The 12758-nt window shown below is 39.4% G+C and overlaps 1 protein-coding gene across 2 annotated transcripts; it reads right to left on the minus strand.

The window, feature by feature from the left end:
* Positions 1–86: 86 nt before the first annotated feature.
* Positions 87–11789, minus strand: cers6 (ceramide synthase 6). 2 transcript variants are annotated; one of them, XM_086091829.1, is made up of 11 exons: positions 11381–11789; positions 9708–9813; positions 9438–9568; positions 6062–6119; positions 5727–5777; positions 5528–5620; positions 3552–3680; positions 3234–3340; positions 2195–2351; positions 2033–2056; positions 87–847 (listed from the first exon to the last, which is right to left on the minus strand). In XM_086091829.1, the coding sequence occupies exons 1-11, from the start codon at positions 11548–11550 to the stop codon at positions 680–682; spliced, it is 1194 nt and encodes a 397-aa protein (XP_085947955.1). In that variant the 5' UTR covers positions 11551–11789; the 3' UTR covers positions 87–679. The 2 variants fall into 2 exon arrangements, with proteins under 2 accessions (XP_085947955.1, XP_085947956.1); XM_086091830.1 differs by lacking the exon at positions 2033–2056.
* Positions 11790–12758: the final 969 nt, after the last annotated feature.

A 12758-nucleotide genomic window follows, 5' to 3' on the forward strand; every position in this document is an offset into this window, starting at 1 on the left:
AAAAAGGTTTCAGTTTAGTTCAGTAAACCAACTTAGCCTGGTCTTGTACAGTGCATTTATCGCTCATTAAAAACAACCCACACAAATTTGCAATATTTCATATCATGTTCATTTATTGAATAATTCAAACAACTCATGACCGCCTCATACAAGGCAGATGAGCAGAAATGCGCCGCCTGACTTAACAAAATGCTTCGACAGGGAATACAGCATCGAGTCATATCTGATGCACACACATAATACTGTTGTTGACATCTCATATACAGCTTAAGTGGACAATGTTAGTCTTTTCTCTCCCCCCAGGAAAGGTGAGCCAATTCCACACATCGTAGCTCACCGTTCATCATTTTGGCAAATCTTTGGGGGTGTAGCGTTGAAAGTAAGCGTGAGAAAAATAAATAACATAAAAAGTCACAAACATAGGACGCACACCCCCCAGAATGCCAGACGACTGCGTATCGACGTAGCATGCTTACAGCGGTAAAAAAAAAAATGGATGAAATATATTGATTGATTGATTTGGAGCGCTGATGTGAATACGCAGATGAAGAAACCAAAACAAATTTGGTTCAACTGAAAACAAAACGTCCAGAATGCAATAAGTGATGTTGATGTCGTCTCCACACTCACACATGTACACACATGAATGGATGATTTATACGCTTCAATGCTGTGACGGTTATGTAAGTCGGTGTTCATCAGGATAAGCGGCTCCTGTCAGGTAGCCGTTGGTTCCGTGAGATTTGTTGGTCCCGTTGGTGGCGCTGTTGTGATGCTTCTGCTTGGCTGGAGGGCTGTCGTCCTCATCCGAGCTGGACTCTATGTCACTGCAATCGTCCTTTGACACCTGAATAGAAGACAATTGACATTTAACTCATTGACTTCCAGCCATTTTCACTGAAGCAACCCCCTTCGCTGCCGGCTGTTTTATTGGATTTTGACTGATTTTGCAAGGCCCGCAGATTATTGTGTTCTATTGCTATAATAACATGGAACCTATCAAAAGAAAGATTACGTCTCTTGTATTTTTATCTATTTCCATTTTGTTGCAATTAGCATTAGAATATAGTTAGGTTTCGTCATTATTCACAAATCAGTTTAAAACACTGGTGAAAATAGTTTTTTTTGCAACATGGCCCTGGTTGATCTCTTATACTCTGCTGCCACCTGCTGGTCGTTTTTGTAATTACTATCATTGTTTCACCTGTTCTCTGCGTTTAGGAGGCTGCATCAAAGCCTTCTGTATGCTCTGGCATAAAAAAAAACGTATAACTACGACTATGGGACACTTAAAACATTTCAAATAAAACATGTATACATTTTTGGGAGCAACGGCATGTATGGCTCAGAAAAATTATTGTTTTGATGAATATCGGTCATTCTATGAAGAGGAGCATGGCGTAGATTTAGAGGAAATTAGCAAAGCAAATATGGTTTCTATGGTGCTAGCTAAAATATTATTTTTAAATTAACAAGACATCTTGATTGAACTGTAGTGAACTTGGGGTTTAATCGATGGGTCGACTTGTCGATAAGGACTTTTTACTAATTCGCCCCGTCTTAAAGCTTTAAGTTGACTTAATTGCTAATCATGTTTTGGGGGTTTTGTCTTGCAATCAGCCAATCTACGAAGGACTTTTTGACTTGCCTGTTTGCTTCTATCGACATATGATTCATTCGTTTGAGTAGTACGACAATGAGATGGTCGTGGATTAGCAAAGCAGTCAGCCTCGCATAGCTTTAGCTAGTGTGACGGGCGCTAGTCTTAAAACATACCAAAGGGCAAACACCCGACTGGCAGGGCTAAGCAAAGCTTATCTTATGTTGCCAAAACATTATGTCCAATAAAACAACTGCGTGTGAATGATAACTTCATTCATCATACAAAACACACTAGCATCGCAAAACTTGCGTTGCTTGATGGAGAGTTTTGGAGCCTAGCAACAATAGCATATCATAGCATTCTCGTTTAAAAAAAAAAACACACAAAATAGTAAGTGCATAAACGATGAAGCACAATTTCACTACTTACATGTAAAGGATTCCATTTGCCCACCTTGTCGGTTGCAAGTTAGCAGAGAGAGTAGAAAAGTGAAGTCAGTGATGACTATTGTCGATATTTATTGACCGTAACAAGCAATGACGGGTCTCTAGAGTATGGAGGCTGCTGAGCGAACGCGATAGTGGCGTTTACCTTTCCTTTGGAGATGGCCTGGTATGCCGTCTTCACTATGAGGTAGGACCAGTAGGAGTGAAGGAGCTGCAGCAAGATTAGAAGCAGGTTGAAGACCCACCAGGACGGGTAGGGTCCGACAATGTCCCAACTCTCAAACAGGGTGGTATTTAAAATCCTACCACACAGAGAGGAAAAATGGAGAACACGGTGAGTAGAGTAGACATTAAAAAAGGCGATGCATTGCTTAAATGACATTGATATCTAACAAAATCCTTGAGCCGTTTATTTTAAGTGGCTGTTGAAATCAAGCTGGATGGCAAATGGCTTTATAGTAGTGACAACTTTTACAATTAGTGTAGCGGTGGCTGAAAGAAAATGACAGTGTCTACAGAAATGTGTTCAAATGTGACGTGATCGCTACAAAGCCTCATGAGTGATTAAATGGACTATCATTTTTGATTAAAACTAAAAGTATGTGTCACATTAATGGAGGAACTAGACACTAAATCATGTTTCCCCCCCTCTTGAAAAACACCAAATACCACCCAAATGACGAGTGACATTTACAACAAAATGTCAAGGACACAACAAGGACCCAAAAAACGAAATAAACAGTTCTTTGTAATTTGAATGAACACAAGACAAAGGAAGCCATTCGTTGTGCTCTGGCCACTAGACATATATATATATATATATTTTTTTTTCTCTCAAGTCATAAACCATAATCATTTTCTTTTCATTTACGGAGTTCTTTGACTCTCTGAGAGACTGTAACCATAGTAACTATTCCTTAGCAACAACATTCACAGACATGTGTCTGAGGTGTTGGGAAGAAGTGAAACCTTCAGGGTTTTGAAAGACAAACGTTTCACTTCAAGGTTGAGCTAAAACTGCAAGTAAACATCAAAATGACGTTTTGTTTGCTCTTGTCCGTAAATACAAAGGAGTTTTGTCATGTGCTATATTATCAGCCCACGTGAAAATGTTTGCACCACTTTTCGCAAACCGTCAAGTGCATGCTAACGACTGTAAGCTTCACAGGAAAAGTGACACTTACCACACTGGGTAAACTGCCAGCCTGGAACTTATGAAGAGGACTGCAAACATTGCGAACAGGAGGTTGCACAATATCTGACATTTGGCATAGTTAGCCATCTTGGCGGCCTAAGGAAAAGCACAAGACTCATTAAACAAGTGAGTACTGGTGATAACGGAATCAAAACAAAAATACTGTAAAAGCTTATCTTACACATTATTTACACCTACTATACCGCTTAGCATTTGCTACATAGCAGTACCTTGAAATACGAGTGAACCAACTTTTTTTTATTTATTTTTTTTTAGATACGACCCACAACATCCAACGCACCCTCACCTCTATCAGGACGTCAGCCGCATCGTGGAGGCACATGACCAGAGTTCCCACTCTCGCCATGTTGTTGACATAAGAGAAGGTGATGAGGGAGATGGTTGCCACATGGTGAAGTAACATAATCAGGAAATCCTGTCGATACAGATCGCAACAGCGTCAGCAAAAACATGTCACTCGCATCGTATGAGATTTAGCGATATCATATAACCTGAAGGCTATTTTAAGAACCAACGGTTTAAAGAAGTTGCGTTCGATCAAACTTGGGAGAGCATTTTGTGAACACACAGTACCTTTTTTTGGGGGGTATTTTGACAAGGACGATGCTCAACATGACTATTCGTATTTAGAATTGGGGAATGATGTTTTCAGCAGTTTTAGAATACATTCTCCTTAAAGATATACCTATAAATAGCAAAATAAGGGAATCTGATAATTGGACAAAATCATTATAACACAACTCTTAAACAAAAATGTATCTTGGCCACTCCTAAATCTCAAGTGTTCATCTTACCAGGACATTTTTTACTTCCTTTTCCACATTTTGCTTTTGTGAAACCTCAAACTATAACACAACAAAACAAGACTGAGAAAGAGCTTATCGCTAGATGATTTATTTGCAAAAATACAACAATGAAGGGCACCCTTGAGCGCGACCCCATGAACTCTGCCATCTTTTCTCACGATCACGACAACCGGTATTGTTTACACCACATACATAAAATGTTCCAAGTGCGAGGTGCCTAAACGTGTCCAACTTCCAACATGTTGGCATTTCACTCTATTAGAATGGATGTGATTAACCAAGACTCACCCCCTAAATCCTTAGTTAATTTTACAGCTGCACTGTTGTATACCATGGTTATATTTACATATACGGCAATGTAGAAAAATAGCTATAGATGTGTTAGTTCCTCCTAAGAGAGAATTTGCACGGACTACTGGTTTATGAAAAATATTGACTTCGACATCCAGCCTTGTAAAGCTTCAAAACGGTTACCAGCAAGGAAGCAAGACATCGATCAAACCTTAGCGACGGAAATGTCAGCATTCAGAGCAACCAGAATCAGGCCAGCCGACATGGCGACAGAATGAGAAGGAAGGTCAAGAAAGGATGTACAGTAGAAGACACAGAATGAAAGCGAGACGAGAGACGTGCGGGGATAACATACTGGAATTGGCAGGGGATGCAGAGGACCTCCTCAGTGTAGTGCTTGTGCATGAAAAAACTGAAAGGAGAAACAAAAAACAGACAACATGCCGAGAGTCAACACAGAGATGACAGAGTGAGGGCGTACACGCTGTGGCATCACATGTGTTGTGGTCAGGGTAGACAGAGTTGGCGGGGGGGGGGGGGGGGGGACTGGAAAACGGGAATAAAATCATGGCTGGAAGGCATGCAAAGTAACAGTGCACGAACGAAATACAGTATGCAAGTGGCCATGTTTATGATTAAAAAAAAAAGGGGGACAGAAAATGATTGAAAATGGGTTGACAGTGTTCCATGCCTATGTTGAATACCCATTTCCCTGAAATTTGTTGGTGCAGTCCGGTGAACAGCATCTACAATCTCTAAATCGTCATACCGTAAACCCGCAACGGATAACTGAATACAAATGTTGGAGCAACCTCACATCATAATATAACAGTTCTCACAGGTATGCATTCTTTATCCTCTGCGAAAAATGGCTAATATTGCTGCGGATTACTGAGTTGTGATCATCTCCATATAAGTCTATTATACTGGCCGGTGTCAATTGAAGTGAAGCAAAAACTGTTTCGGTCATTATGTACGTTTTATAAAGTACAGTATAGATAGTGATATTTTTCTTATAAAAATAAAAAAACAGACATCACTTTAAAAGGAAATAGATAACAAGGGAGTAACCGGGCTTTTTTTTTTTTTGCTGTGTAAAAAAATCTAAACGAAACAAGTAGAATAACCTAAAACAGGTAGAATGCATGCAATAATGTGCTCCTACCTTCCTTCGGATGTCAGTGAATTGGGAAAAGAGCAAGGACAGGTAGAAAGACAGCTCCAGTATATAGTAATAATGGATGTCCACAGTCAGTGGCTGCAAGAGCACACAGAGGTCAAAGGTCAAAAAGACTGGAGGTAAAATGGAACATTTGGTGTTGTAAACCTGATGTTAAAAAAAAAACAAATTAAAAAAAACTTACCTGGTAAGGATAGTTGTACCAGCATTCTTTAGTGTTCCACAGCCAGGGTGTCTAAAGACAATCAGTATTTTACTTACTGCACCTGGATGGTGATCAAGGTGCACTTAAAAACAGAATTTTGTAAATTAATCTTTTCTTTTCCTTTTTTTTTTTCTAAATTGTCCTTTTGCTTGAACCGAATGGGTGGGAAAGGGTATCTACTATAATAGCCATGTATATATGTCATTTCTCATTTAAGGCTAAAGATGGAGGGGGGGGGGGGGGTAGTTTCCCCATCTACACAAAATATCCACGGCAAAAGATATTTAAAAGTATTTGTTACTTAGTTGTCTTACCTTTTTAAGGAAACGCACTCCATAGGTGAAAATGTAGAGATAAAATGTAAATCTCCACCTGAAAGAATTGTAAAAAAACAAAAAAGAACAAAACAATTTTAGAATGAAAATAAGAACTGAATGAGATGATTTAAACAACTACAACATTATTTATACCCATATACCACATGGTTCGAAATACACTATGCAGTTATTCATGTGTAAGTTCCATGCCAGTGAAAGTGGAGCGAAAAAAAACGAGTGGCATTTGTATGCGTTATCATTTGATAACAACAGTAGTTTGACGCTGTATTCAATTTCCTCACTAGCTACAATTCAACTGTGATAAAAAATACATTTGACACCCCCCTGTTAGACTTGCTTTCTTCTGCTGATGTTTGTTCCTAACATGCCATTGTTACTCAAGTTGAAATTGGGGGTTCTGGGCTTTGGTTGTGCTCCTGACTGCCGCCCGGGCCAGCGCTTTAATTGGCCTCTGCCTCAATCAATGTGTGAACGAGTCTCCCTGCGCACCGCTGGGCTCGATAAAGTAGTATTTTACCAGAGTTGATGAACTGTGGCACGGGTAGGCGATGCACACGCTTTGAGCTCGATTAAAGGACATTGTAAAGAAAATTAGCTGGGCAAGTCTACCTGGCACATAGTCAAGACTGTTGCATGGCAACTGCTTTGTCAAGCCCCCCCCCCCCCCCCAAGTACTAAAGAATTGCTGCTATATGTGTGCAATCACAGTGACTCACTCACTTTTGCCACGAATAGTCTTTGTTTTGTTCTAATGTCAAACATCAGATCTTTTTTCTCGTTGACTACATTTTTTAACAGAGAGAGTGGGTGAGGTTCGATTGCAGGACATAATGCCTCCTGCTACGGCATTTGGTACATTTACATAATCTACTGTAATGAGCTTCAGATAAAGAACTGTATGAAAGGATCTACCTTTAAAAAGATCAAGGATGCTCACTTATAGTTGATATTATCAGATAGGGAAGTTTATTATATCAGATTGGTTTTAAAAGACATGCCCACTTTTGAACAAAAACAACAAATGTTTCTTTTTGCACAGACAACTGTTTTACTTTCCCCCCCTAATTTGGTTTAATTACTTGCCATTGGATAATAGCATTATGAAAGCAAATTTTATTAATTAAAGATTAAAATATTAATTCTATAACCTATGTTGTATGTACTGCATCTTTCTAGCTAGCTAGCTACTGTTGCTAGCTAGCTACTGTTGCTAGACTATCTAATCTCTCCATTGGGCATAAGAAACACAATAAGTACTGTAGTTTACTATGTATATACTGAAAAGCTAACATTGAATAGAAAACTACTGAATTATGTTCAAGGTTAGAAGGTAAAGATCATCGTAGAAAAAGAGCTTTGTGTCATGATTGGTAAATGGGTGTTCAAATTGTATAGCGCTTTTTTACCTCCAAGGTACTATAAGCACTTTAACACTGTCCTCATTCACCTTCTGATGATGCAGCATCAGAAGCAACTTAACATTCAGTATCTTGCTCAAGGACAGCTAGACCTGGCAACAAAGGCTTCGGGTGGAAACCATAACCTTGGGAGGATTGTCGCTCTGTTGAGATAATTTCTTTCTAATCATTCCTTCGTAGTGGTGAAAATGGAGCATTGAGAAAGATGGTCTGAGAGAAACGTGACTAGTTGAGGAGAGCATTCTTTTGCTTCCGTGTTTGGCCAAGGAAACATGCTAAAAAGGATAGATGTCGTAAAAAACTCAATGCCAACAACGTTTAGTCTCAGCACTCTCACTAGTTGTTATCAACAATGAAATGGAAATCCCGTCGATTCATCTGAAACCTTGAAGAGGCGTTCTGTTCATTTGGCAGGGATTATTCTCACCTACATTTGCAACAAAAGCAAAGCAGTGACAAAAGCTCGACTCGATCAGAATCACAGCAAGTTGGGACTGCTACGAAGAGATCCTTACAAATAAGACACAAAGAATGCTATCATTCTGGAACAGCTGTGTACGTGGGCCTAATTAGAACAGAATTTCTGCGGGAGAGATGCTAGCCAAAACCAACTGAGAAAGTATATTAAAAGTGTACAGCCAGGAATGATTTGTGAGGAACACGCTTTGGTGAAATGCGCTATGTTCAAAAGAACACGAATCCTGTGTCAAAGACTGGAAGTTGTAGTAGGTAGTCCAGCGGTATGGATCAAGTAAAGGGAGATCTTAGGCAGAAGTCTGAGATGTAACCTCAAACTCAAAGTATCACGTTTGGTTCACTGGTGTCAGACATGACGCCTCCAATATCCTCATTTGTTGGTCTTTAATATCACACCGCTTACAATATCCTGATCTCCCTGACGGCAAAGTCCCCCCAGCGCAGATTAGCTGCTTCTCTGTTACAGCCGGGGGCGGCTTTGTTGGTGTCAAGACTTAAGGCATTATGCAGCTTAAAGTGCTTTTCAAATGTGTCAAGCCAACCCCTAGTGACCCTATATAACCATTTGTCACTGTCTTTATTAGAATTATACGGAAGCGTGCAGCTGCCAATGTGTCGTTAACAGTTTTGGATTGGGCTATGCCGTTCAAACGTACTGCAAAGTGGTTTCAATGTACTGATAAACTCATTTGAATGTACGACAAAGTGGTGAAACGTAAGCTAAATGCTAATACAATTTTTTTTTTTAATTCCCCATAATGTCACGGGGTATTGACTTGCATATGCGCGATTGTGCACTACAACCACTTAACATTCAACATTAGCATTTTCTGTCTACAAAGTTTACTTAAATTTCGTGTCGCTACCATGTGGCATTGGGGGGGGGGGGTATTTTACCAATACGCTCAAACAACTTTGCCATAACGTTTAAATTACTTCAAGCCACTTTGGGAGTACATTAAAAAGACATAGCCCAGTCCAAATGATTGTTTACTCCATAATGGCAGTCCCACCCTTTTGTAGAACATAATATGAACGTAGAAGCGGGGGAAAAAAATGTAATGAAGTATTTAGTGTGGTTTCTTCTCCCTCGCATGCATCCACTACACTTTTGTCACAGAATGCAGTGAAAAGTATGGTCGGAACTTTTTAAAGACTGCCCGACTAAGTCAACAAGTGTCTAAAAATATGCACAGTAAAAGCTCAAATGAAAGCATGAAAAGATCAAGGCTCCGGCTCACTCACAACCCTTAACAGGATAAGTGGTAGGTGATGAATGAGTCAAAAGTTAGTAGAGGCATTTTTGCGCAATATAAGTAAAAATTGACATTTCTGAACAAGACCAAAGTGCCAAACTGAGAAATCAGTTGAGGGCCAGAATTCTGCTTAGTTAGTAATGATCATGTGACGGAATATCGTTCAGTGATTTAAATGTTGTTTTGAAATAGGACCCTTACATGCTTTCGCAGAACCGGGCAAGAGTGCTGGGTTTCTCTTGGTTGCGTCTTTGTCGGAACCAGCGCTGGATGGTTCGAACATCCCAGTCGAGCTGCTTGGATAATCCTTCCAGTCTCTTTTCATCGGGGTGCTGGTAAAAAAAAAAAAAAAAAAAAAAAAAAAAAATACAGATATTTGATGCTTTAGATGGAGCGCAAATTATTATTATTATTTATTTATTTATATTTTTTAGCCCAGTAGTGACAATAATGACATTGCACAAGCACCACCTTGGTAATAGCGGTGAAAACCTTCTCCAAGATAGCGTTGGGTTGGGCTTTTTGTGGCCCGTTGGCTTGTATCTTCAGGCCCACAGCACAAGACCTTGCAATGAACCTGAAATAGAAAGTGGTATGATTAAAAATAAATAAATAAATAAAAAGGGGGGGGGGGCTGTCAGATGAGTCATCAGCAATAGTCCTCGGTAATTCAAAAATAAAATCAGTTATATAAATTCTTGTTGCCAATTTTTATGCTTCCTGTGCTTTTCAGTATTTTAATCACAAATGTCATCTCAAAGAGGAAGACCATGGGGAGAATAAGAGAATTTGGACCAAATCAGCTGTGTAAAGAAAAGTGGTTTTATTCGTACGACATGAATTGGCGTTAAATTATAATGCATTGGGGGTTCAGTGCTAGAATTTTGTTTTTTTTTGGGCAGAAGGCCTGAATCTGTTGGTGAATGAATCCATCCTTTCACATGATAGGTTAAACTCAGAAGACAAAAATATTGTATAATTTAAGGTATGACAGATTATTCAGATTATTTATGTTTATAGAGTTAATATGTTGCATAAATATATGTTATTTTTACCAGTAGACAAACAATATCACAATAATCACAGTCATATATTCCTTCTTTGAAAAACGACTCCTATAATTGCATTTACGTGAACACTGAAATTAATGGTGACTGCATTATATTCCCCATTTGGCCACACAAGAAGGAGCAGAACAATAGTTGGAGTTGAAGCATTGAATTATGAATGTTATTATTCTGTTTTTATAATTTAAAAACACTTTGTAAATTTGGGGGGGAGGGGGCTGGAACGGATTAATGAAATCCTATTCATTACAATGGGGAAAGATAATTTGAGATGAGTGTTTTGAGCTGAGTGGTCACGGAACGAATGAAACTTTTATCTCAAAGCACCACAATACTATATACATAAAACTGATGGATAACAAGTTTTTAAATTAGAAGCTGGGGAAAATAATTTGCTCAACTAGTGTCTAAAAAGGGGTTTGCTAACAACAACAAAATGCTCACAGTATCTCAAGTTATTAAAAGCGAAGATAATATTTACATTTAGGCCATTATTAGAAACATTGAGTATAAATTTGCTTTAACGGGCCATCCATATTGATGTGGCAGGCTGGGCCTTGACTTTAATAGTCTAATAATGGTCAAATTGCTACTTCAGTTAAACATGCAGGCCTACCACAACAGAGCTAATACAACATTTTATTTATCAGCCGGCTTTAATCGTTTCAGCTAATCAAAATTGGTGATGATTTTGCTAAGCTAAACAACAACAAAGCTTCCACTGTCCTGATCCTATTTATGGCCATCATTGCTCTGTGCCACATCACTGACTGCAAAATAAATACGGATAATAACATGAGAACGTTGCAGCGTGCGCGCATTCAAACTGGTGCGTGAGGGCGACATTTTAAACACGAGTACACACGGCAAGTTGATGGGACAACTACTTGGAGCTCCAATGCGACGCGTTGCTGCGGGCCTGCAGGAGGGATGAAGCACGCCGGTGCGAAGGGGGGTGGGGGCAGCGAAAAGCACTAGTCAAGGGTGCCATTGTTTAAAGTAGAAGCGGCACCATCTGCAGCCGCAAAATAAACATAAACGGAGGGAGGGGCATATATTAAAAATGAAGGTTCTCACCTTTCGAAGAGCAGCCGCACCATGAAGATGCAGAAGGCCAAAGGGCACGCCAGATAGAGGTCCTCGGCTTGCGGGAACGTCGCCTCGTCTGTGTTCTTCAAGTCAGCCCACGTTACGTTGTGGGGCAGCCAGAAGCGCTCGTTCCAGAACCACGCCAAGATACCGGCCATTTCTCCACGCCGACAGACGGTTACGAGCGTTCCGAATATCCGATCGGCGTTGTGGATTAGATCGAGCCGTCGCTCAGTGGTCTGCTGCGGCTAACGATGATGACGATGTCGGACTTGCTGGCTGGCTGGCTGGCTGACTGACTGGTGCTGAATCGCCGGCCGTCGGTGTCCGCTCCTCCAGTGTGGGAAAGTGGATCCAGTCGGCTCCTCGCACGTGATTGGTGCGTTCGGATGTCACACAACAAACCAGGACATGGTCACTTGTTTTTGTCCCTGGGCTAACCCACACAATGAACCAAAGGATGTGTCTATTACGCGTAATCACACTTTAGAGCGCCAATAGTAGTGTTTGTTTGTCCATAAAGTGATGAACCCCTGTGAATTTGTATATTTCTGATTCATTCTGAATTTTAATACACATGTGGTATGAGGGAAATTACGTTGTTTTTTTAAACATTATTTTCAACCCAAAACGAAGCTTGGTAAACCATGACACCTATCGACAGGTTTTTGTATTACCCCTTAATAATAATCTTTGTACAGTTTTGTTAACTGCGGTAAACAGAGTTGTATTGTTGCTTAATTGTCATAAAGTTTCTAATGGTTTTTTCCACTCAACTATTTCACACTAGTATTAAAAAAAATGAATCGATGCTTTGTTTAAAGCATGCAGACTCAATTACAAAAAATAAATATATCAGGTAAAAATAGTTTAATTGCTGTAATGAATCAAGGTACATTATTGTGCATTGATATTTAATTTAATTTTTTTGATTACTACTTACTTTTACACCTTGCTTCTTTGGAATGTTTGAAATTATGATTTGTGTTGGGGCCTTGAAAGTGGTGTTTTCTTGTATTTTCCCCGTCTTGTGTGTAAAAAAAAAAGATAGGTAAAATAAACTCAGTCCACTAATAAACACTAAAATAAAGATTTGTTTTAAACAAAGTAATACCAATACGTTTGGACAACAATATGTACATGTAAATTCTCAATGAGTTTGCTTTGAAAGTAGAAATAAAATTAGCATCACAGACGTTTAGACTGATGATGGCGCTAATGCATAAAAAAAGTTTGTTTGTCAACCGTCAATAAACAAACAGAACAATATAGATACTCACGCAGGGAATTGATGCACAATTATACAGTATTTGTGGAATTGCCTTAAAAACAAATATGAAACCAACTTCAAGAAACGTTGTGGGAG

Source organism: Leptonotus elevatus, chromosome 12, assembly GCF_054856555.1.
Source record: "Leptonotus elevatus isolate MCC_2025b chromosome 12, RoL_Lele_1.0, whole genome shotgun sequence".
NCBI classification, from domain to species: domain Eukaryota; kingdom Metazoa; phylum Chordata; class Actinopteri; order Syngnathiformes; family Syngnathidae; genus Leptonotus; species Leptonotus elevatus.